Genomic DNA, 26,697 nt, shown 5'->3' with positions numbered 1-26,697 from the left:
GTTACACCCCGTAGTTTTGTATGTTGAGATTCGAGTCACCTTTCAGGAGGTATATGAGATTATATGCACTTATCTTATGATTGTGAGAGTTTAAGTTCATATAATAAGCTGCGGAAGGATTGGAGGGCAAGTGAATCAAGGAAATTAAGTTCGGAAAAGGACCAAATATACCCCTGTACTATTGAAAAAGGGCCAAATATACCCCTCGTTATACTTTGGGTCCAAATATAACCCTACTATTATACTATTGGCTTAAATACCGTTAAAGTTATCCACCTTAGACATCCTATCTTACGTGGCAGTGATATTTGATGAGGTGGATGCCACATGGCATTGTCACCTCATCACACCTAACCCATTTACTATTCCTCTCTTCCACCACTAAAATATCCATCCCTTCACCATCATTGCCGTTATACAGCTACAGCTTTAGGGGCAAAAAAAAGACCTACTATTGAAATTACGTAGTAAGCAAGCCGTTTAATTTATCAAGGATAAGGAGAAGACAACTGAAGTATGTGTATCAAAGCTAATATCAAGTTCTCAACCATGACATAAACTTATCCCGCAATCCACTTGTGTTACCCAGGAACTTTCAGTAATATACGGTCAGCCTAATCTAGTTTTCATTTTATTAGATCTCTGGGAAAAGTTAAAAAAATGATATAATGGCTAACTCGTTGTTGTTATGAATGTTTAATTACATTAGCTTATTTCAATAGCAAGTTTTTTTCCCCTAAAGCTGTACTATATAGCGGTAATACAACAATAGTGGCGGAGGGGTGGAGATTTTAGTGGTGGAAGAGTGAATAGTAAAATGAGTTAGGTGCGATGAGGTGGCAATACAACGTGGCATCCACCTCATCAAATGTCACTGCCACGTAGGATAGGATGTCCATAGTAGACAACTTTAATGGAGGAAGGGTATATTTGATTCAATAATATAACGGTAGGGGTATATTTGGACTTAAAGTATAACGAGGGGTATATTTGGCCCTTTTCCGAATTAAGTTTGATGGATTTTTGAGAAAATATGAGGGGTAATTTTGGCCCTATTTGAGGAAGGAATATCTTTTAGTATATGAGGAGTTTTGGAGTGAAACAAAAGCCCAAATTGAAGTTCGGGAAGTCTAGTTTCCAACGCAACAAACCGTGTGTCGATCTGACATCGAAATAGAGAATTATGAGCAATTTAAGACGGACTGCTAGTGCAGGGCCTAACCCTGCAAGAACGTTCCCAAAGGTGGCGCGAACGCACAGAGTAGCACTGGGCAACTCTGCGCGAACGCGCCCCAGGGCAGCGCGAACGCGCAGAAGGATTTTAGAGTCGGTTCTAATCGACTCTAATCCACTATATAAGGGTTAAAACCCCCCATTTTCCTCCATAATAATTTACTAAAATATTCTAGAGAGCTTCTATATAACACAAAAGTGAGGATTTTGAGTAATTTCAAGTGACAGAATATTGATCGAGGTTCGAGTACCGTATAGCCGTGATTATAGTTTTGTCTTGCGTTGGAGTTGGCTTGGTTTCAAAGTAAATATTGAATATCTTCCTATTCTATCAAAGTTAAGGTATGAATCTCTCTTTATTAACATTGATTTAAGAATATTTACGAGAATAAGAGTTTAGTTTGTTGTGTTGATATTGTTGGCTTTTGGATTGAGGTTGAAGAAAGTGTTGGATGGAATTATACATATTTGTCATGTAGGATCTTGATGATATTATTGTTGATGTTGTTGGTATTGTTGGGAGCTGTTTTGGTATTTGGAGGAAGTACAGAATATAGGGGAAATGCTGCCCAAATTTTCGTAACCCAAATTAGTCTTCGATAACTAGTACGAATAAGTTGATGGGAAAGTATTATTAAAGATGTGTTTCTCATTATATAGGTTCAGGCGAAGGGAAAGCATCAAAGTAAAAGATCCTTTAACTGGTAACTGGGCGAATAAGGTATGTAAGGTGTTCATTTTTCTCTTTCTTTGGTACGAATCCAACTAGAATATGAACATGAGCGTTCTATAACAACTTTATTCCACACCTATGCTTTGTATTTCCAATCTTAATGTTTTAATTATATGATTGATTCTGGAAATGTTATCATGTCTATCGTCATTTAGTTATTTCGTTGATTTGATACGAATTTCATAAATCGTTCGGAGGTTATCGACCTTATGTCACTTTGAAAGGCCGTTGTTACTCCATTGGCTCATTATGCATTGTATATATGTATGTATGTACTATTTTACTACACCGAGCCGCGCTATAGTTGGCCGGGTACGACATCTATTGTGCAACCACTGATCAGTTAATGTTACACAGCGAGTCCCGAAAGGGCCGGGTACATTACACACCGAGTCCCGAAAGGGCTGAGTACGTTACACACCGAGTCTCGAAAGGGCCGGGTACGTTATGATGATGATACTGTTTATATATATGTATATGCTTGTATATGATTTTTTTTTAAACTCATGCAAAATATGTTGTACATTCTCAGATAGCAGGTTACCTCTATTATCTTTTTATCTCCGTCCTACTTATGTTATTAATTCTAGCCTTACATACTCAGTACTTTTACCCGGACTGACGTACCATTGCATGGGAAGCTGCATTTCGTGTTGCAGGCTCTGACAGAGTTATTGGAGAGCAACCGCAGTAGGACTTCCAGCTTCAACGGTGTCAGCAAGTGCCACTACTCCGGACTTGCTGTCTTTGGTACTTTTTTGCTAGTGTAATATATTTTCATATGTACACTCTTAGAGGCTCATAGACATAGTGGGGTATGTAAATATTGTGTATGGTCTTGTTGGCCTTGTTTTGGCCAGTGATACTTTCCTGTTAGCCTTGCCGGCTTTATGATACTCATGGTGTTGTAGCGGTTTTGTCGGTTCGCATATGTACATATGTGCTGGATTATCGGATATTTCTATATTGGGCCTTTTCTGCGTGCAGATGTTCTTTGAGTTACAATATATAATGCTCCAAGTAACTGTTAAGTCAGGTGGTTCCCGACCTATGAGTCGGGGCTCGTCATACTCCTTGTCGGGGCGTGACATATAAATAGTTTCCTTTTACATATAAGGAATATATATATATGTTTGTTTTTATAAACGAAGTGAAAAAGGTAGTATGTTTTTTACTCATGCTGTACTCATACTCAGACTCGAGTTAATCTGTCTTTAATATGTTCAGTCTTATCCGGAATTCTTTATATTACGACAATTTTTATATCAAAAGGCATTTTTCTATTTTAAGAGGTGGTATATACTGGTTGTATATACTCATCTTTTGGCCTTTTATTTGGGCCAGATTTATTAAGGGGATGAGGGGTTTGATTTTAAAAGAGAGGGCATCGTGAGTTTTCAAAACATCCTTTTGCTTTATTGAAAATCACAAGCCCAATTCTGGTGAAAACTTAATTGCCTTATCTTTATTCAAAATGCTATGTTTCTGGAAAATTTACAAAAAAGAGATATGTCATCTGATTTAATAAAATCTCGTGGGCATTGGGCACATTTTTTTATGTACTAGACTGAATTGTGACTTAAAACTTTGTTGACGTTTCCTCTCTTCAAAAAAATGGTAGAGAGTTTTGGCAATTTTTTTTCCACAACAGCTTTAAAACTCATTTGCACTAGATTCAATAGCTATTTTTAGTTTGAAAATGCAAAGTTTGATTTAAAACTTATTTGAGTGAAAACAATTTGCAAACCCAGTTTTAACTTAGTAACAAAATGTTATAGAAATTCTCGTTGTTTTGGGAATTGTTGGGGACCTAAGGTCGCCTAAACAGCGTAGGAACCGTTATCTTACGACGTCTAAGCCATAAGTTCCACTATAATATGAGTTTGAATACATCTTTTGCCAATACATAAAAATATACACATAATAAATATAAATAATAAATTAGATTAGGGGCGTACCAAGTCCCTAGTAGCCATTTTCACCCATGGCTGGGCCTTTTGCGCGCCTCGCCATTATTTTCTTTGCGGACTCGATCCTAATTTGAATAGAAGTCCTATTAGGCCTTTGGCCCAATAAGAGGCTGGTCTTGACCCGAAATGGTCATGAAAGTGGAGGAGGAAAAGAAAAAAGGAAACTCGTTTTGTTTATATTTAACCATCCTTATCACTAAAATAACTAAAAACACATATGTGTATATATATATATATATATATATAAATAAAAACAGTCATACCAAATCCTATACTTGCCCGTCTGTATCTTAAAACTGTTATAATGATTTATTTTAAGACCTAGTATGGCATGGGGACTGGGTTCTAGCCCCGTATTCCCGATGTCGCACAAGTTCCATGGGGTTTTTGAGAACCCCAGGCATGGCTAACACCGGGGAGAGTAGAACAACCCCGAATTACCAAAACCTAATCTCAAATGGATCCGAGCAGAATAACATACATGGAGAGTATAAGATTTTTTAGGAATTACGATATGAACATAAATATGGAGACCAACAGTAACTAAAAAGGAAGAAAGGGAAAACTACTTCAAACTTAGAGCCCGTTTGGATTGGCTTATAAGTTGCTTATAAGCTGTTTTCAGCTTTTTTGAGTGTTTGGCTAGCCAGCTTAAAGTCATTTTGTGCTTAAAATAAGCGCAAAAAAATAATTGAGCCCATTTGACTTAGCTTATCTAAAGCAGCTTATAAGCTGAAAATAGCTTATAAGCCAAAAAAAATAAGTTAGACTGCCCCAACTTATTTTTTTTAGCTTATAAGCTGTTTGCAGCTTATAGGCATAAGCCCATCCAAACAGCCTCTTATTCACCGTCACAGGAAAAAGAATTACATGGATATGAATTGGTAATCTTTTTCAAATGTACAACAACTAACTCTTTTGGGCCAGGCCCAAACTGTAAATATCAAGCCCAAGCAGATGAGCCCAAACTAATGCCCATGTTCATTCCAGTATCTCAAAAGGGATAACACAATTTATATCTTATAATAAAACCCAACTGCAGACTTACACATAATAATTAGGAATTTTTAAAAGAAAAAACTACAAGCTTATCAACAGAATTAAAGATTAACTCCCTCATGTTAACATAATAACAGCTTGCCTCTGGAAAAGTGAATGGTCATACCCAACATCCCGACAATATACCACATATACACCCAATGTTACAAACAAATGGACATACAATTTCATAGAGAAAGCACAACTGAGAGGGCAACACAAGGTCAAGCTAAGTGAAATGGCAAAGGAAAGCAGAATAGGGTAATTTGGTTAAGAAAAACAAACACTAAGTGAAATACAGGGTCTGGAATTGGATTTGAGGAGCACACATTACATCTAAGTGCAGTTTAGACCTGGTTATAACCCGATGCTATAGGAAATTCTATTGTTTTATTTAATCTTCTAATCTTGGTAAGAGGGTCTATGGTGTATTACACAGGCAAGACATGTCGCACATGAGCTGGAAGCCTTCAGTCATGCCCAAAACAATTAACTCTTCTGCTCAGGTGTATGTTGGGGTAAAATAAGTGAAACAACAACTAAAACTTAAGGTGATTCCCTAAAGGAAAAAGAGACCAAATTCAGACAAGCAAAAGAAGCTTAAACATGCATTACTTAGTCTAAGACATGGCCTAGGGATAGGAAAATGATTCACTAAATCAACACATAATAGGAGACCAATACATATACATCACAGAGGTTACAGAACCAGAAACAGGAAATCATCTCTGTGTTTTTTTATCAAATTCTGTAGGTTTTTGTGAAACAAGAGTGAACTCAATAACATAAAAGCTTTTTGTAACTCAACTTGAGATGAAAAGTGGACAAGATAGTGCAACCGGACGTAAAACAGACCAAGAACAAGCAAGGGATGTCACAAGAAATTCTGAGCATAGTAGAGGAGAAGGGAAAAGGAAGGAAAGCAAAACCTTCACAGAATGGTTGGACAGGAAAAGGAAGGAAAGCAAGCACTTCATAGAATAGTTGGACATAGAAACAAAACCTTCCTCACACTGTTTTTGAAAGGAAAAATAAACACTTCACAGAAATGGTTTTGAAAAGAAATAAACACTTCACAAAAATGGTTTTGAAAAGAAACAAACACTTCACAGAATTGGTTTTGAAAGAAAAACAAACACTTCACAAAAATGGTTTTGAAAAGAAACAAACACTTCACAGAAATAGTTTTGAAGGAAAAACAAACACTCTACATAAATGGTTTTGAAGAGAAACAAGCACTTCACACAATAGCCTCAGGAAAAGATCTTAAAGATAAAACTTAGAAGTTTAACACATAAGACCATAAGTGTCACAGTTATCACACAAGGACATGAAAAAAAAATCTTGGATTTGTAAAGAGGAACCAGGTGCAAAGCATCCCAGTAGTAGATTACACAGAAGTGAACAAAGAAAGAGAGCAAACATTTTAACCGTGGAATTAAGCAGAAAAGATCTTTTGTACTCACTTTTATCAATAAGATAGAGGAAGAAGTTGATCCTCTGTTATTGACCTAGAACCGAAATGAATTTACAATAATAAGTCCCTCTAAATGAAATGAATAATGCAACTAGTTAACAATCTACAAGTTTTGTTTTAAAATATGATGGAGTTTTACTTATACCATAGATGTGTGCAAGTGTCTTATAATTTGAGAAAAAAGGAATTTGAAATCAAATTTAGGAGTAACAAACTATATTCTAGTAAATCCTTAACCTCAAGTTTTAAACAAACATCAGAAAAGTTTCCTTTTGAAAACTGGACCTATTAATCTTACAATTAGCTTCTCAAAAATAGCCACAAGCTTTAAGAGAGACACAATTGATAGAACTTATCACACAAAATGCCTTTATCAAGTTACATGGACACACCAAACACATAAACACAGAGAAGAGAAACAACACTTAGCTTACGGACTAGGTCCCTATTGGACAGACTCACAAGGATTTAAGGAAAAACAGAAGAGTAAATCACTTTGAGAAAATCCAGACCATTTTACAACAATCATCTTGACCAAAATGTAACTTAACATTTTACTGATCACATAACCTATCCAATTTGATTCTTTGAATAAAGCAGTCAATCAGATAAGACACAAGCATCAATACAAACAATTAGACCAAGTTGAAATACCTAGCTAGCTTTAAAAGATCAAGACTGATCCTACCTCTTATATTCTTCAAACTGAATCCAATTTTTATTAACATATTTTCATTCTATCTAAATCAGTTGGAACAGAGTGACAAAAAGAGACTGATTCTCATTCCTTTTTCAAGTTAAATCACTTACAAATTCTTTTTCATCAAAGCACAGAGACATCACATGGTTAAAGATTAAACTCTGTCAAGACAACTTTTATCAAAAAACACTTTTGAAAAAAAAAAAGAGCAAAGTTGTGAACTGCTTCAATTACAAAGCACTAGAGTACTTAAACCAAATGACTTACTGCTAATACCAAAATGGAAGCCAAACAAGTCTGAAAATCATAACTCATGACCACAATCTATATTAAGACAAGACAAACAAAATTAGTAATGAACCTTAATTTAAACCTCTCAACAGATCCAACTTCGTTTTTAAAACTCATTACTTTACAGTGATTGTCATGTAAGAGATAAAGAAATCCATTCAGAAAATTCAATCCAGACAATTCCCAAGATTAATACAACTGTAACTACTTTAGTTTTCTTTTAATAAAATTTATGCCTTAAGTCATCTAAACTAAGTTATCTATGCAACAAATAATCAAATAACAACAAGACAAGACCAAAGCTTAACTATACATGATTCCAACTAATATAAGCAATGATTAGATTAGGCAACTTACTTCAGGCAGACCTCTTGACCCCTCCCTTAATTATCTTCCAGACCAAGACAAACCTCCAAGTGGTAAATAATAAGACATAAGGCAAATCAAGTCATTCAAAAGAGCTTGTGACTTCAAACTAACCCCCCTCATGACCCAACCTTATCACATGGGACTAGATCACTTATGGCTTTAACATACCTATTTTGACTCTGATCAAAACATAGGACTTTCATCAGGCTAACATATCAACTTATACTACATTCCAAACGCTCTCATAGGGATTTAATGGTGTTTAGACAACCCTAATGGAACAGAAAATACAGAAAAGACACCTAAATCCAGATAAAAATCCTCTAACTCAAAAACCATGGTCTAAAACCCCACTTAATATACCTTTAATCACAACTAAACAAGCAAATGTGGGATTGGGGGCAGACAGGAAAGCTAAATGAAATCTAAGTCAAGCAGGTTCATCAACTTGATGTTATTGTCTAGATTGTATGTAAAGAAAAAGGAACAACTAGTCCCAAAGCATGAAACAAAAGTCCTGAATAAAAAGGTTGAGTCAAAACAACCTATCAAATTGAAACTCGCATATAACCCACATGAAGGTCCTTAAACAAACATAATGCAGACAGAATCCAGAGAATGGACCAGGTTTAGGCTTTGTCCTGAACCACAAACAACCACATTGACCAGGACTAGTATGAACATAAAATTGAAAATAAAGAGAATGGACCATCATATTGACTCAGACACCTATCCTGACCCCCCCCCCACACCCCTCAACTAGATATAATGTAAATGGAACCAAAATATAAAGGTGATGAGCCAAAGTACCAACTTAAATCCTATCATAAATCACACAGCCATACTACCTAAGCATAATACAAATAGAGTCTAAATGTAACAACAACAAAACTACTCAATCTTTATCATAAAAACTCCAACAATCTTATTGACTAAACACATCATAGAACTAATGAAAATGAATTGAAACCCTTAGATTTTTAAAACTAAAATTTTGAACTTTTGGAACTCTTAAGGCAAAATATATAATTTTCAGCCCTTTTCCCGTTTTCAACCTCTCGTTTCGAATAAATGGGGGTTTCTATTTATAGAAACCCTAGAATGCTCTTAGAACTACAACCAACGATGTGGGACTCACAAGTTTTATGCAAGTATCACTCACAAACTCAAATATACGGTCCAGATTTGAAGTAAAAATGAAATCAAAGGTTCAAAACACTTCAAGACTAGCAATACATATAACATTGGGGGGGGGGGGGGGGAGGAGTGTACCTTTAAGGGCCTGTTTGGCCATTTTCTGGTGAGAGAAGGATGAAGATTTTAATGCTTCATCCTCTCCTCCACATTATACGCTTCCAATAGATGGGACATGACCGAAAAAAGGGGCGGGTAGGTGGTGGAACAGGAGGCGGCGCTAGGGTTTTACCCCTAGTCGCCTGCTCCTTCTTTACGTTGCACAATAGACCCCTAGGGTGGGTCTCAAAAGAAAATAACGGGAAGGAGTATAAACTCCCCTCCTCTTTAGCCTCTTAATTGACCGGGTTTGGTCCTTTGTTGGACTGGGCCTGGTCCTTTTTATTTAAAGGTTGGGCCTGTTATATACACACACATATATGTGTGTGTGTGTGTGTGTGTATACACCATGTATATACCAATATAGAGGGTCGGGGAAAAATAGACTAATAAATAAATAAATAAAGAAAAACTAATTATTTGTCCATCAAGACTTAAATAATTTAAGAACACGACTCATAAATGAAAATAAAAAATCATTTTGCAGATACCGTTCTGAGTTAATTAACCAGATAAAAGAAAATTAATAACTATGCAAACGCACACTGAATCAAGATTTAAAGGATGAAATGGTCGATTCTTTGAATTACTCAAAATACCTTGGACAATAAAAAATGAAATAAAATCACCTATTAATCTAATTTTTCCTTGATTTAATTAATTAAACAAATAATTATCCAAAAGGGTTTTCTTGCCCCTTTGATTAATTTCGATAAAAATATTCTTGAATATCACCAATTTCTACAAAAAAATTAAAAATAACCTTGGAGATTTCTTTATCAATTTAAAAGGGTGAAATATGTTATAGCCCGTATTTTGTACGCTCGGATATTTCGAGGTAGTCGTGGTAAGTCAAGGGCAAGACCATTTTTCAAAATTGTTTTAATGTACAAGTTGTTTATGAATATTAGTTATGAACATTATTAGTATGGAAAAATTGTGGAAGGCTAGGGTCAAAATGGGAATTTCACCAACAATTCAAGAAAATTCTTGAATAGACCATTTTGGCCATGTGGCCGTCCAAGTTAAGGTGGGCTTGGCCCACATGGATGAATTATTTATGCTTATATATATGACTTAGTAGTCATATTTCTCATACAACTTCAAGAAGCTTGGAGAAAAAAAACAAAAGGAGAAGAAGAAGGAGAGAGTATTCGGCCATGGCACCAAAAATTTAAGCCATGGAAATTTATCAAGAAAAATTATTTTATTCTAGCATTCCAACTAATTTTAAGGCCCTAATTAGCATGGAGTGGTTGTTGGAACAAGCAAAGTATTCATGGTGCAAGATGGAAGCTCTAGCCGAATAGAAGAGTCAAAGAATAAAGGTAAGGTTTGATCTTCCCTCTCATATGTCATGAATGTTTTGTACATGTTGTAGTGTGTGGAAATAGATGAAAACTATGAAATATGTGTGTGCAAGTGATGGCCGTGTATATGGGGTGTTGTGGCCGTGTGGTTATTGTGTGGTGTAGAAGAGAATGAATCAATTTTATTTAGTATTTTGATTGTTATAGATGTGGATTCCCTGATGAAAATGAAGGTTGGATGAATTGAAATGAAGTCGTAATCATTGAGAAATTATTGGAGGATTTAATGTGATTCTAATATGGTTTCTTGTAATTATGAGAATAATGTTGTTAGTGTGTGAATTATTGGTATAGTTCATGAATTGAAGGAAGGAAATGTGTCGTTATTGTTCTTGTTGAATTTGGAAGGTTTCGGGTAAAGTAGTATGTTGATTGGGTTGTTTGAATATTATGTGAATTGAATTGAATATAAGTGAAACGTCGTTGAATTGTATGACAAAGGTTGTTAATGTTAGAATGCATCTTGAATTGATTGTTGATGTTGTTGGCATGATTGTTGGTATTATTGTTGATAATTTGGCCGAGTTGAATTCTCGGATTGTTGATTGATGATTTGGCCGAGTTAGATTCTCAGGGATGGTGTATTTACAGGGGAAATGCTGCCGAAATTTCGGTAGAATATAAATGAATTCATTTGAAAGATTAAGACAAGTATATGCCGATGAATCTAATGATTATGTGAATTCTTTTGAATGTAGACTAGCAAGCTTGGATAAATAAGCGTAGCTAATAGGATGTGGAGCAGGTATGTAAGGCTTACCCTTTCTTTCTTTTGGCATGATCTTTGTGAAACCAACATGACAAAGTATATGTATGATTTCAAAGAAACTCCTATTCTTAGAGCCACTAGGATGGCTAACGTTCTTGATTTGCATAAGCTATTTCATATGGTTTTGATACGTATCTATGATGTCCGAAGTTCTGTTTGATATGTTTCCGAATGGCATTCGAAAGATAATTGATATGACTAAAGTTTTGATTTTCAAATGATAGCACGTTTGATTATTCCACTGAGTCCTTGATGTATTTTGATACGTACATATGGTTCCAAAAGCTCTATCTGATTTGATCCATAACGATATCCGAAAGGTACTTGATATGATTGTTGCTTTGATTTTCCAAAAATGGCTTCTGAAACGTTCGTAGAAGGTTCTGTACTTCAAACGCTCATAACTTTCTTATACTAAGTCGGATTGACCCGAAACTTGTTTCTGAGCCTTCAGATGTCGGTAAGTGTACGTATCTATCGAGTCGTGATTTATGTGCATGTGGTTTCGCACTACTCTGTTCGTGCAAGTCTCAATATGTCTATTCACCGAGTCCCGGGCCGGGTATGTTATCGTGCCTTGTTCACCGAGTCCCTCTCACTTGCGGGCCGGGACACGTTATATGTATATGTATATGATGATATGATGATACGGGGATGGCGGCCAGGATGACATATGATGACTTTATTCACCGAGACCCGCAATAGAGGGCCGGGACACGTTATGTATATATGAAACATGATGCTGACATGCATGATTCTATCCACCGAGTCCCTCAATAGAGGGTCGGGACACGTTATATGTATACATGATATATGATGTTGACATGCATGATCTTATCCACCGAGTCCCTCACTTGAGGGCCGGGACACGTTACGCATATACGATATATGATGTGGACATGTATGATTTTATCCACCGAGTCCCTCACTGGAGGGCCGGGACACGTTATCTGTATATATGATATATGATGTGCATATGCATGATTTTCATTTAAAAAGGCAAGTGCTTTGATGTTTTAAAAGGTCATACTTGATTCTGGTAAATCTCTGCTTCAATTATGATCTCCCTTTTTTGTGTTCCATGCCTTACATGCTCAGTACATATTCCGTACTGACCCCCTTTCTTCGGGGGCTGCGTTTCATGCCACGCAGGTACACCCAGATGAGTTGAAGCTATTATAGAAGATGTTCCAGCGGAGATGGCAAGCTCCATTTGCTCCTGGAGTGTAGCCGAGTCAGAGCATATGTGCTATGATTTCTGATTGATGTTAGAGACTTTGCAGACAGAGTCGTGGGTATAGGATGTCAGTTTTGTAAGCGGCTCCATCAGCCTATATATCATTATGTGTTATGTGATAAATTCTATATGATTACAGATTTTGTTTGATTTGAGAACAACGAGAAAGAATATTTTTGAAAGCTTTACTATGTGTTCCATCCTTATTTGATTTAAAAGTCCAAAGGGATTATGTGTGTACTAAGAGTCAGAGGGTTCGCTCGGCCCTAAATAAGGGTCGGGTGCCCATCACACCCTAGTGAGATTAGGGTGTGACAAAATATTATCCCAAATAATTTCATATAAATTAACTAGACCCTTTAGGGTGCACAACTGATTTTATTTATTGTCCAAGGGCCCTGAGCACTTAAAGTAAATTACGGGAGGTCAAAAATTAGGTGTCAACAAGACTTAATGCTATTTTAACACTATATTAACACTTTATTACATCATATTAGAGTCCTCATCTATTATACACATGATCCAAAGAGCTTTATAACAAGCAATGGTCCTTAATCATCAAATATTTGCCTAATTAAAAGGCTATAATTAAATTAAATAAAATAAATAAAAAGACTTGATGCTATTTTAACAATATATTAACACTTTATTAAATCATATTAGAGTCCTCATTCATTATACATATGATCCAAAGAGCTTTAGAACAATTAATGGTAATCCTAACACTATTATCCGATAAGTCTGACAATAAGCTAAAGTTCTCAAAGCACAACCTTGTTCCAAGGTGGACCATTACTTGTTTTAAAGATCTTTGGATCATTTGTATAATGGATGAGGACTCTAATATGATGTAATACAGTGTTAATATAGTGTTAAGATAGCATCATTCTTTCTATTTATTTTATTTAATTTAATTATAGTCTTTTTAGGCAAATATTTGATGATTAAGGACCATTACTTGTTCTAAAGATCTTTGAGTCATGTGTATAATGGATGGGGACTTTAATATGATGTAATAAAGTGTTAAAATAGCATCAAGTCTTTCTATTTATTTTATTTAATTTAATTATAGCCTTTTAGGCAAATATTCGATGATTAAGGATCATTGCTTGTTCTAAATATCTTTGGATTATGTGTATAATAGATGGGGACTCTAATATGATGTAATAAAGTGTTAAAATAGCATCAAGTCTTTTTATTTATTTTATTTTATTTAATTATAGCCATTTTAGGCAAATAGTGGTCTGGTTTATATATCAACTGCAGTAGAGGTATAGACAAACTACAGAATCTATAATATACTTTACTCGTTGGCTATTATACACTTTTGGTATATTATAGACCTATCCACGGTCCTTTAGATTTACGCAGTTTGGGGTTTCGGGTTTGACTTTTTTTTAAAAAAAAATTATTTTTATGAGCTTTACATTCACCAGACTTCTCATTCCAAAACAGTCTCCTTTACTTGGTCTATAATATATCGATGGTATATAATAGGCTATAGCTTGTGGTTATTATATATATTGTATTTGTTTGGTTATTAATCAACTTATCTTGTGGTTGTTATAGATATGGTAGTTGTTTGGTTATTAATCGACTCATCAAACAACATTAAATCAACAGTATACAGAAAATAAAGTAAGAACACAAAGATCATAACATAAACTAGTTTCATAAATATGGTGGATTTTTACATAACAAAATAAAACCCCAAAACATCACCTAAAGCTTTCGGCGATGAAAGTCCAAAAACTTCCATCTACCACTTTCATCGCTGAAAGCTTATACAAAAATATACTAAAAACTACTAATATTCTAGGGGGATGGTGGGGGGGGGGGGGGGGCGGTTATCAGAGCATCAGGGTCCACACCCTCCAGATCAAGAAGCACACGCAAGATGCGTGCGATTCTGCGGATGGCAGTTTCCATCCGCTCCTTATCCTCTCCGAGGCCCCTGAAGAGCCTCTGGAAGTCGTTCCTGAGGAGGAGGAACTCAGGACGTGGTGCTCTGAAATTAGGGTGACGGTATGCTCTGTTCCTAATCCTTCTCGCCATTTTTTATCAGAAAGTTTTAGGAGTTTTTTGTGATGAGAGAGATGAGATGATGTATTTGAAATAGGCTTAGGCGATTTATAGACTGATGACCTCAGTTTAGTGAATCGACGGCTAATGTGTGAGCGACACGTGTCAATGCGCATGGAGGTAGCGTTTAATATTGGGTTTGATTAGACATAACCGCAGGCTTTTTGAATTTTAATTGGTGGCGTTTTGCGGTTCAGCAATCGATGGGCTTTAAAGGCGATTATATATCATATACGTTATCTAGTATAGACTAGATATTAAGTTTATTATTTCCTATACTTAGTAGATATATAAAACACAGTCGTGGTTTATTATATGCAGTTATACAGTTGATTAATATTGAACTGACATTCAAGAAAAACACAATGAAATACATTCACTGATATATTTAATTTAAGAACCAAAAACTGCATAGTACAAGAAAAACATATTTAATTGAAGAACCAAAAACTACAAATTACAAGAAAAGCACAATGAAATATATTGCAAAATACATCAAGTTCATCCCTTTCTATTTCGGCACGTTGTTCTCTTGTGGCCGCTTCCCTTGCAAATTGAGCACTTGTTTCTCCTCCCTTTTACACGTCCTTTGGGCTTAAAAGATTTTGCAATTAGGGATACGTTTATTCTCTTCCTTCCAAATTGGTTTGGCTACCCATCACACTCTTCAACATCAATATCATGATCATCCGTATCAATATCGCGATCATCCGTATCAACATCATGATCATCCGTATCCATTGAATGATCACCCATGCTCTCATTTTGCATTGAATTTGCATCCACTGGCTGCTGTGGCTGCGTTGGGTGGTGTTGCTGATGTTGACGCTGCATGAGACCTCTCAACAACATTTATTCTCAAAACAGGCCTACAACCATCAACAACAACATCAAGCATATACAACACCACATGCCTATCATTCGTTATGAAAGAAGGGTAAGCTTTTCCCCTAGTGGACAGAGCATTAATCATATAACTAATGTGCAAGTCACTGGGGTCACAATCTAACTCCCCACTTTCCTTTACACTCTCAACCAAATCATTATACGTACCACTCTGACGCACGGCGATCGACACTATCACCTTGCTCGCAGATTTCAAATCCAACATTTTGAGGTCTCCACCCATTCACCCATGTAATCACCACCTACTATAATATATTCTCCAATATTCTCCATACTAAAGATATAATAGACTATTGCTATGGTCTATAATTGGTCGATGCCTAGACTTAGAACAGTACCAGATTCAGACAAAAAAAAAAAAAAGCAGGGTCACGACTCTTTTAATGGAGAATTGACTCCGCAAGAGGATTAGAACAAAAACGAACTCCACTACGAGTAGATGCGGATGGAATTGACACCTGATAATTGAGCTTTGACAACAATGGTGAAAATAATTCGAGTTTTTTTTCAATGATTTCTAAGAGATTTAAGTTACAATGACTGAAGTAGGGAAGAAATCCGTCGTTTGGGACTGATTTTCAGATGAAAGCCGAAAATTTGATCGGAAACGGGATCGGAAAAGTGCAGAAATGGGGAGCATCCCTGCTGTTGGAGGGAACAAAAAAATTTGGGCTGCTAAATTGGGGTAGTTAAATGTTGGTGGTTAGGGGTCTGTTTTGTATTTTTTAAAACTTTGGGTATAGGGGTGATGACATGGGAGACTTCATTTGATGATGTCATAAATAGTAGCCCTTTAGCCCATTCTTTGAGACTTATGACCTTTTGTCAAAATAAGTGTTGAGAGTGGCCTTTTAGCAAACTCCCTTTCTGCCCTTACGTGGTAGCTTTAGATTTTGTACTTTTAGAATTGGTTTATTTTCATAAACGTTATATCATATATATGAATATATATAAATGCAGTCAAAAGACCCGCTGACGTGGTGCAACACAAATGCGAAACTCATTTATCTTTTTTTTTTTTTTTTTTTTTTTCTCTCTCCAGATTTTCGCTCTTTTTCCATTTTTCAACCACTTAAAAAATGTTTTTCTCTTCCCTTACTATTTTCCTTTTGCCTCCCGAAATGGCGCTTTTGTTTAACCATCTCAATTAGGGTTGTTTAACCATGCCATAACCGGAGAAGAAAACGTTTTTTCCCGCAGTGAATAAGATTCTGATCAAGACATTTTCCAGATTTCCAAGATTTAGACTCTAACGATCGCAACAAATGGGCGTTGAAGACAGTGAAGTGCAGATGCCGTGCAGGATTTGCCCCTCCTTTTTCTTACTTTTAGGGATAGTGCTATTTCCCCCTTAATTGATCAGTTCTGCGATGCATTATACGAGTGCGAAATCAGTAACGCCAAGAACATGAAATCCATTAGCAGCAACACTTATTGCTCCTGCTTTATCTAAATTTGAGGGACCATTTTACGGCCTCTGCGAAGAAGCTGACGGTTTTTTTTTTTCCCCTTCTTTGATTTTTGGAAATTAGGAAGACGGCTTGAAAACTAATAATTTTTTTTGCTGGTGTTATAACATTTGCCCTATTGTCAGTTTACAATTAAATTGATTCTTTGCGTATTGTCTTCAACTGTTGCTTTGCTCCAAGATCAAGTTCTTCTTCTGGGACATCGCCAGGTAACATATATTAACTGTTCATTGCCTTCTTACTACTAAATTAATAGTATTAGTCAAATTTGTTTAGCGTTTTTTATCTATTCTTTAGACTTTGTTTTCTTTTGCAATTATCCCCACAGATTATTTATTCTTTCTTTTACTTCAAGACTTTGTTTCGTGCTCTTTACTGGTCTATTGTATTAACTCTTTGTTGATGTATGGAGTTTACTACAAATGAATATGGAGAAATGGAGTCAAGGAAAATGAAAGTAAGTTCAGAACAATGTTTGAAAAATCAGATTATGGAAAGCGAAAACCCTATTGCAGGAACTGTTAGGTTCTTCGGAATTTCTCTGAAAGCTTTCACTCTAAAGGTTGGTGTTTTAGGCATTTCATTTTATTTCAAAATAAGTAAAATAAAATGAATCTTAGTACTCCCTCCGTTTCTAAATAAATTGCGTTTTAGGCATTTCATTTTATTTCAAAATAAGTGATGCTTTAGGATTTCAAGAAGAAATTGATCTCATTCTTCTAAATAGGTCCATTGAATATTTGATTCATAATATTTTTAGAATTCAACTTAGAACCCATTTTGATTAGTCTCAATCTCTTTATGTTTTTTTATGTTGTGATATTCTTCAGATCCATAGTGGAAGACAGCATAGAATTCTACTGGAAACAGTTAATTCTCATGGATCTGAACATCTCTTGTATATTATATAAAGTTGGTCGTTGAGTAGGTGAAGGGAATCTCTTTGGTCAGTATTTACATTTATCCTTTTCGTGGTCTTTTTGCTTCTTTTTTTTTTCCTTTGTTTTTTCCATATCACTATATTTAAAAGGCATCTCTATTAATTGTTCTTGCTTAAGTTTTGGAAGATTCTCATATCACCTGTATATCTGCCAGTATGTTATGTTCTTGTATCTTACGAAAGCACATATTTTACTGATTGTGGCTCTAAAATATTTGGTAAACTGATCCATTTGTTAATTACTCTAATCTGATTTTTGAGAAAGGATGAAGTAAAAAATGCCAACAAATGCGAAGAGCAGATGAGTTGCTAGGAGAAAGAAGCAAGAAGAGGCCCAACTCCTTTCAAGTCAGGCAAAACAAACCGGTGGTGTCATATTCTCAAAATTCGTCTTCTTTATCTTTTTTTTTTTTTTCATTTTAGTTTGTTGATTCTTTGGCTATTTATTGTATTCTTTTTGGAAGATGGGATTGACAATAATAGAAAAAAGGCTCAAAATGGATACTTAACTGAAGGTTCTATTGTCAAATTGACTATATTCCTGGTACTTTTTGTTTAAAATGTATGTTTCTAAAAAGACTTTTAACTAAAAGATTTTCTCCTCGCTTGCGACATTGTAGTGATTTAGCATAATAAATTTGTGGTCTTAATGTTTCAGTTGAACATAGCTGGGAGGATAGATATACCAGTGGCTGAAGGCTCTTTTGTTACAGTCAGTATACCTGTGTATATAATCTTGAACTCTTAGTTCAATTCTGTCCCGTTGCTCATTTAACTTGCTTAGTTGTTACAAACTCTAAACTTTTGGTTATTGATGTGAACTTTGTCATATTTTTTATTTATTCTTTACATTGCATAACACACTACCTTTACAAGGTAGATGTAAGGTTTGCGTACACTCTATCCTCTCCAGACCCCACTTGGTGGGATTATACCGGATATGTTGTTGTTGTACACACTGCATTACACACTTTTTTTTTTTTATTCATCTAATGTTTAGGAATTTTGATTTTCGATTATTGTCTTGGGTAATTAAGTTTCATTCTTCATATATTATGTTATTAATTAATTCATAATTCAATCAATATGAATCATGAAGCTTAATTTTTTTTAAGGATTTAATCTTTCTACGAGCAAGGGAATTTTCAAGGAGGGAAAGAAATAACACAGGAGCAGTAGAATTTACCTTCATAAATTTAACGTATCTTTCGAGTTTTGGTAAAAGCATTTGTCAGAGAAAGTTGAATATTTGAACTTTCATTGGCTGAATTCTTGAATAATATCAGAGAAGAAGTTTATCGTCCTTGAGAAATATATGAAGGTACAAATTTCGTGCTTTATTTCATGTATTTCTTTATTAAATCTTTTTTTCTTTTCCCCATCGGGTTAGTCCAAGCATGAGTATTATGGTGCACTTCTTTCTCTTCGTCTTCTTTTTTACTTTCCATTTGGCTTTAACAGTATTTATCATGAGAGTGGAATTGGGGCTTGATAGAGTAATTTGGGTACTGGAAGATCAAACAGGTACTTATCTGTTCTACATATTTTGATGTTGCTTGATTTCTGTCATTATATTTTTGTCCTCTGTATCTTAATGGTTGGCTAAAATAATGTGTACTACTCCTACTATTTTTCTTGGAAGCAAGTAGAAACTGTTTTTTATTTATATTTTCTCTGGCGTGTGAAACAAAAAATAGAAATAGAACTTTAATATATTATCGTCTTGGTATTCTATATGACCGATGAAAGAAATAAATGACACCAGTTAAACCTATTTATCTCTTTCAACTTTGCTCTATACATGATTTTGTTCTCAATTTTGTGTTTGTTTCCACATTTTATTTTCATTGCTCATGCAGTATGAGTTTTTTTAATTCAATGTACCAATCTAATTTCTCTTTTTTCATTTTAATTAGATGGGAACTATTAAACTAATGTTGGAGCAATTCAAACATTTTGAATATGTATCTACAGTAAAATAAAGTCACTTGAACTTTGTTCTTTATTAACTGTTGTTTGATCTTTATTTCGGTTGGATTTTTGAGTTATTAAAATTTATGGTTTTTTTTTTCTGAGAGTTTAGACTAAAATTAGTAAAATATAATTATCAAAAGTATATTTTCTTGCATTGTTGATCCAAGTGTAATTTTAATGATTCAATCTTGTGGTTTTACATTGTGACAACTTAAAACTTAATTGGATGGTTTATTTATCTCTCTTCATTTCTTCATTCTTCACGTGCATTTTGTATTATCATGAGCTTTTAATAGAGTAGCATTTGAATTTTAAATAATAGATATTAACCAAAAATTGCACAAACACCTTGAAGAAAATCCTTTTGGAAGCATAAATTTGAGTTTCTATTCCAGTTATAAACAAACAAACAAAAAAAATCTTAAGTTTTAACCACTGAAAGTAATCAATTTGTGAGGACTGATTGATCCGGGGAAGAAGTCATTTTTCAGGCTGCGGTGTGAGACTGTTAAAATGATGAAAGTTGTGGTTGATTCTGAATCGAGAAACCAAACACGTGACACAATTGAAGCAGTGAAGGAGAGGAAAATAATGGTTGAAGTATAAGATGAAAAATAGGAGGAACCCGCAACTCCTACTGAAGTAAAGGGTGAGAATTGTCGAGGCATATGTAAAAAAAAATCTTATAATTTTAGATAAAGCTACATGTATAATGCCTCAAGTTTAAGCTTTTATTTGCGAGAGAATTGATGAAAATTTGATGTGTAAAAGTACTTTCACTTCACCTGTTTGTATTTATTGTAATAGTTCATGATAAAATTATGAGGAAATATTTGTTGGGTGGAGAATTATTTTATTTTATATGGCATTATTTATTTAGTTTTTTTTTCCACCATGCAAAATGTGGGTAAATTTACTAGTTTATGGAATAAAAGCAAGGGTTTATTGTGGATATTAGAGTGTGGGAGAATTGAGACGCGAGGGGACGCTGTTAGGAGCTTGACCAGGAGCTATTTACACCAAATCAAATAATTTAACTTTAGCATCTAAAAGTTAAAGTAAGAATACATAACATAGATTTAGTGATAAATGTGTATCCGAGAAACATGTCTTCCCCGTCTTTGGTTCAACATCTATATGTATATAGCTCAAGTAGCCGTTATAAATTAACGTGAGAATACATATTACTTACCCATATCAAATGTGTGTTTTCCCCTTTTCTTATGTTTGGTTGGTCAAATATTCTAAAAACATGTTCCTCTACAATAATATCATAGGGAATTTGAACCGGATGGAAAAGGGGAGGTGTAGACGAATGAGTACCCAATCCACTGGTGATACTCTCATCCTTCAAAGGGTAGAAAGCGTGTACTTTATTCTCCTCCCATTTGCAGTATCCTCGGACTCTTGGAAAATGCTTCTGGCCAATTAATGTGAGGAACTCACTAACCCTTCAAACGTTTTTTTTTTAAAGTTAAAAGCGTAAAGTTTTATGCACAGAAGAAAATGATACAAAGTGATTTGAAAATGACAAAAGTACCTTTCACAAAAAATAAATGATTTTATTTAAATCAAACTTAACAATACCATTTGGCCTCTAGCCTAATGGTCTAGTTTTTCTAAAAAAGAAACTTAAATAGCAACAGATGGATAATTTGCTTCGGTGGCATAATGTCTGTACAACAATCTACCGTTAGGTGATCGAATTGGGTCTCAGGGCTGTCCTTATAGCTAACTATTCTTTGAAACTTCTTTTATACCTTTACTCCCACAAGGACTAATGTAATTGGGCTAGCTTAGTGATGGATTGTTCAACTCCCATTGACTCATATATCTCACGTTATATACGTGAATAAGCCAACCCTTTTATAAACTACCATTACTGCTTCAAAGGTAAGATTTGCATGAAACCAATTTTTTTCCGTTCATTCTTTGGACTTTTACTCTCTTAAGTTCCTATGAGAAATATACGGGACTTCACAATCGATGTAATTTAACACACTGCAACAGTATTTTGCCTGTAACAAATTTAAAGTTCAAAAATTATATACATTGTGAAAGTATATAATGAACGGAGCATGTAAGAACGGACTAGGGCCAAGTCTGAACTCTGAAAGGGGCATTTGCAAATTAAAGTACCAGCTTGTTAATAATTGGTTAGAGAGTGTTAAAAGCAACGTCCACACTTGTTTAACTTAAGTAGGTAAAGAAACTTAATTTTATGGGAGTCCAAATTCTTTTCGTGTTGCAAAATGAGTAGTTGAAGTTCTGATGATCAACTCATGAATATGGTACTGCAGGGCAGGCCTACTTACATTTTAAAGTGGTAGATTCATTTTTCTTTGTACTGTGCCCTCTTTCTCTCTCTTTTTGCCTTTTGATACAACAATAAAACGCAAATTAAAGAATGGCATCGCTTGTGTTGCTGCTGGAAGCACTTGTCAGATCTCACAAGGACATGATCAATTTGGAAGGAACAGAGGATAGGCTGATTTTTGATGATCTAGAAGCAGGCGATAACAATAGTTACATGAGTTTGGTTTCTGGCAAAAAGGATTACTCTTACTATTACTATGGCTGGATATTTGACGCTGAGAATATCCCTAGCTGGAAGATCATATCTCAGTGTTGTATTTGGCCCATATAAAGAATCTCACACAAACATTTCCAAGTGTATACTGTACTAGCATATGTTATGTAAGTTGTTTCTATATCCATGCTTTGATCCTAGTATCAAACCTAATGTCATTGTCAATAAATGGAAGATGGATCCTAGTGTCCAACCTAGTCCATAAACTGCAAAAAACATGTAAGCAGAGTCATATTTATGATATGAATTTGAATGTGAGAATTGAAAGGCCGACGTTTTGTCAACTCTATACACCAGTTTATGTCTCCGCCTTTTCCAAATCTGAACTTGTTAACTGTATTATGTCAATTGTCTACAGCAACTTTGAAGAAAAATACTATGCGAATAACAGGGGATTTTGTGCCGGAGGCTAACATTTTGGAGAAAATAATCAAATTAACTATAAGCTGCACTACCTTTTACAATAAAAATGAGGCACACAATGTATTCTTTATTCGGTTAAATCGAAGAAATGTAACTTATAGTACATTGTTCTGCTTTTGGCTTGGGCCTTGGCACAACAACAAAGGAAAGTGGAACGGTATTATATAAGAAAGTTCATGCTTGATGCACAACATATATAGGTAATAGGTACTTAAAATTGTTCAAATTTAATGAATACTAATAGGGATGTATAAGCCATGAATTGCCATCAACATAATAGGTGCCAATAAAAGGCATGGCCTCTTCATCGGTGAGTATTCGTGCCCACGACACTCTTCCTGTCACGTTGGCTCCTGGTCCACTGCACCTGTACTCCCCATAGTAAACTCTCCTACATCCATTTTGCACATTGTGTTTCAAGTTTAGAGACCAACAACACCAAAAAAGGAAGAAAAAAAATAGAAAGAAAGGACTTACGAGTCTCGAATTGTTTTGCCCCAGTCATTCCATCCTAGTGGAAGAACAATCTTGTCCATGTAAGTGTAAGAAAAAATCACTCTGGAATAATCACCCCAGGCTCTGCCTAAATAGACCGAACCGGTCCCTGTTATGACGCTGTTCTTGAAGGAGAATCCACTTAATATTGACGAATTTGTACGTTTCTGGGCCGTTAGGGACGCCACTTTCTTTGCCACCGAGTTCAATTGGCAGTTCTATTGTACAATTTCCATGGACGGATGTAAATTAATTAGTATTGACTTAAACCTTTTGGATTTCTCTCTGCTAGTAATTAGTAACGTTACGTTTTAATGACTTAATGAGTAATCCTTCTGCCCCTCCAATTGATAGCACGAAGATGTAAATACGATGTATAAAATGTAATGAGGAAGGATGAACTGACCTCATAGAGGGATCTGCCATAGCCAAAGATAAAATCAACAGAGCCTTGGATGAAACAATTGTTGAAATAGTGAAGACCCTTGTGATCGTATAGTGTGTCTTGACTTCCGTAGAAACTGCAGTTGTAAAATGCTGCCTTGTTCCCCGATATTCTCAGTGCCACTGCTTGTTCTCCCACCTTTCCAACCACATGGGGTGCTGTATTCTACAAAACCAAAGTGCTAGATCATACCTTAATTCATTTATGGTATACTACATTGCCAAAATCCTACCTTGACATTTGTGATTCCTAGAGGCCGATCCAAAATTAAATATGATGAGTTCAATCTTTATATTTGTACCCCTGAATTCATTGTAGTTTTGATTTTTTATGGGTTCGTAAAAGTAATTGTCATTGAAATTCAAGTGTGTGTGTATATAACCTCCGTGAAAAAAAATGTTGAGTTGGATTGAACCCTTAACTAATTATCTACATGCGCCACCAGCAGCAAAATCAGAAATTTTGGCAAGGGAATTCAAAAGATTCAAATGGTAATCTAGAGAAATTTCTGAACTACCTTTACCGCTACAATAAAAAATTTCTTGTGTCAAGGACTTGAGGGGATTCAAAAGTTTCTAAATATACTAAAGAAATTGCCTTTACCTAATCTAATTGCTTAGTACAATTTTTGATAAAAAGGAGATTCAATTGAATCCATCAATAGGGGTATTATTTACTCCTTAATTGTTATAGCACTACTATTACAAATATTCACAATTTAGCACGTCCTCTGGTTCAACAAGAAAAGAGGACATTTTTGTTAGTGGACCTGCAAACTGCAATTTGCCCTCGTCTTTGATTGAGATACTAGTGTATTTTTCAAAAAATTAGAAACAATACCATATGCTAACACTTCTTCATTTTTTGTTTTATCCGTTGGAAGTTTTTTTATGTCACTAGTATTTCGTTTTCAACTAAAAACTTGTAAAAAAACCCATGTGACAAACAAAGTTAAGAACAGTGTCACTGTCATGGACCTATTGACTATTGTGTGATTTTTGGTCTAGTAAACAACTTTTCCAATCGAAAAAAAAAAAAACTTTTCGAAAACAGTACCAGTGGACAAGAACACATAAGGGTTGATTTATCAAATAGTTACTCTATTAATAGTTATTATCTCAAAAAATTATTTAATTGCTTCAACAACTACTAGTTGAGTGAGCATACGAGAAATCAACTTACCTCAAAAATGACGTCCATAGCCACAAAATAATCAGCATTCACAGAAACAGTAGCACTTTGGAATGTCTTTAAAGGCGTGCCGTGGGTTCCAGTGGCCGAAGCTGTGGTATTGCCTGTGATCCGTGGCGGGTTGCTACTATCGCCCCGAAATGTCACAAATGCCAAACTTCTTGGGATATTAATCTTTTCCCTACAATTTCACTTACAGTCGTCAAAATAATATTCTATATTTCCATCCAAGCCATATATTCCTTGACTCACCTCCATAAACAAGAAATACTTCATAATTTGTTTATTTTAGAGTGGGTAAAAGTTTTAAACACGCTGCTATTATAGTTTAATTAATGTGGTAGGTCATTAGAAGTCACTTACATTATTTTTTGGATAAATATAAATTATATATGTACAGTGACAATGTAAGAGATTTTTCGTCATCAACATACTTTTATTTGTACTGTGACCAAGTAACTTACTACCATTTTTTGTAGGTTACTTTTAAGGGAGTAATATTATAATAGTGTAAAAATTCTTTATAGTCCAAATATAAAAATACACTCTTTTCACATTACTAAACCATGTTAATTTAGCATATGTACCTACCTATCTTTCATTGTTGAGTAATTTGATTGTGTAAATATTTTTTACAAACATTGGTGATTATATAGCTAGATAGATACCTATATACTCCAGGTTTGATATCTAGTATGACCCGACGCTCGTTATAGAGCGGAATGCTAGCAAGAGCTTCTTTAATGGTCTTGAAATTGCCACTTCCATCTTGACTCACACCGATTATCATTTTGTTCATCTCCGCATTTCTAAGCTTTGGATCCAGGCTGCTACTATCAGCTGGAACTTCTTGTTTCTTGTGTCTGACTGATTCTTGCATCCATTTCAAACTGGCTGCTCTCTTTATGTTGTAGTGCTTCACATTTAAAGATATCCATTCCTCTAACTGCCCCTTATCTTTTTCTAATTGTGGCCTGTTTTGTAAAGACAAGCTTCTCGCTGGCAGCTGCACGGAAAGGAAGAGCAGCAGAATAATTGTGGAAGAAGCTGATGCCATGGATATCAATAAGTGTGGCAGCCAATGAGCTTAAAGTTTAGTTGGAACGGGTAGTGTGGAAGAATAAATATTAAATATTCTATCCAATATCAGTAAGCTAAAAATACAAAGCACTGTCTTTGTGTTTGCATGATCACATGCATATATATATGTATATATATTGATACACGAAAAATATTGTGGTTTAGGTTTGGTCATATCTTGAGCTGCATTTACCAAACTAGCCTAATAACTTAAAGTTATAGTAAGAATCATTTACATTCTTATTTCTCGGTGTGATTTTACATGTTCTCACTTTATTAACCAACTTACCATATTGAGAGGCGGATGCCGTGTTACGGTATCGGGTTCATATGAACTCAATACTTTTGACGCAGAATATAAACTTGTGAATGAAAATCCATTAAAATTGTAATGAATTGTAGATCTGAATTCATATGTTTAAAGACGCAATGACATCATCAGTGCTAAGAACTTTAAAGTTTAAATCCCGAATCTACCTTTGAGTTCATGTTACACATAATTTGAATATAAAAAGGTTACCTATAGTTGTAAATTAATCTACATGATTGCACATATAAAATATTTTATTTACTGTCGGTACACATAAACTACAATAAAACTTGGCAAAGAAAGAAGAAAGGA

The 26,697-nt window shown here is 34.9% G+C and overlaps 1 protein-coding gene and 1 long non-coding RNA gene across 3 annotated transcripts; one reads left to right on the top strand and one right to left on the bottom strand.

Moving 5' to 3' along the window:
• Positions 1 to 16,113: 16,113 nt before the first annotated feature.
• On the top strand, positions 16,114 to 20,699 carry LOC132644913 (uncharacterized). Of its 2 annotated transcripts, XR_009583945.1 has the most exons (3): positions 16,469 to 17,499; positions 17,768 to 17,883; positions 18,143 to 20,699. It is a non-coding gene; the product is annotated as an uncharacterized LOC132644913 (long non-coding RNA). The 2 variants fall into 2 exon arrangements; XR_009583944.1 differs by having other exon boundaries at positions 16,114 to 17,499; positions 17,768 to 20,699.
• A 2,212-nt stretch (positions 20,700 to 22,911) lies between these two features.
• On the bottom strand, positions 22,912 to 26,175 carry LOC132644911 (probable pectinesterase 53). The gene is made up of 5 exons (XM_060361575.1): positions 25,664 to 26,175; positions 24,987 to 25,176; positions 23,766 to 23,969; positions 23,342 to 23,577; positions 22,912 to 23,255 (listed from the first exon to the last, which is right to left on the bottom strand). The coding sequence occupies exons 1-5, from the start codon at positions 26,050 to 26,052 to the stop codon at positions 23,102 to 23,104; spliced, it is 1,173 nt and encodes a 390-aa protein (XP_060217558.1). The 5' UTR covers positions 26,053 to 26,175; the 3' UTR covers positions 22,912 to 23,101.
• Positions 26,176 to 26,697: the final 522 nt, after the last annotated feature.

Source organism: Lycium barbarum, chromosome 6 (genome assembly GCF_019175385.1).
Source record: "Lycium barbarum isolate Lr01 chromosome 6, ASM1917538v2, whole genome shotgun sequence".
Classification (NCBI taxonomy): domain Eukaryota; kingdom Viridiplantae; phylum Streptophyta; class Magnoliopsida; order Solanales; family Solanaceae; genus Lycium; species Lycium barbarum.
The sequence above is the reverse complement of the archived record's forward strand: the minus strand, read 5'-3'. Positions and strand labels throughout refer to the sequence as shown.

Excerpts from the sequence above, each read along its gene's own strand:
- LOC132644911 (XM_060361575.1), bottom strand. The coding sequence starts at position 26,052 with ATGGCATCAGCTTCTTCCACAATTATTCTGCTGCTCTTCCTTTCCGTG. Across the intron at positions 25,177-25,663 it reads ATCAAACCTGGAGTATATAG|GGAAAAGATTAATATCCCAA; the intron begins GTATCTATCTAG and ends GTGAAATTGTAG. Across the intron at positions 23,578-23,765 it reads ATGGCAGATCCCTCTATGAG|AACTGCCAATTGAACTCGGT; the intron begins GTCAGTTCATCC and ends ATTGTACAATAG.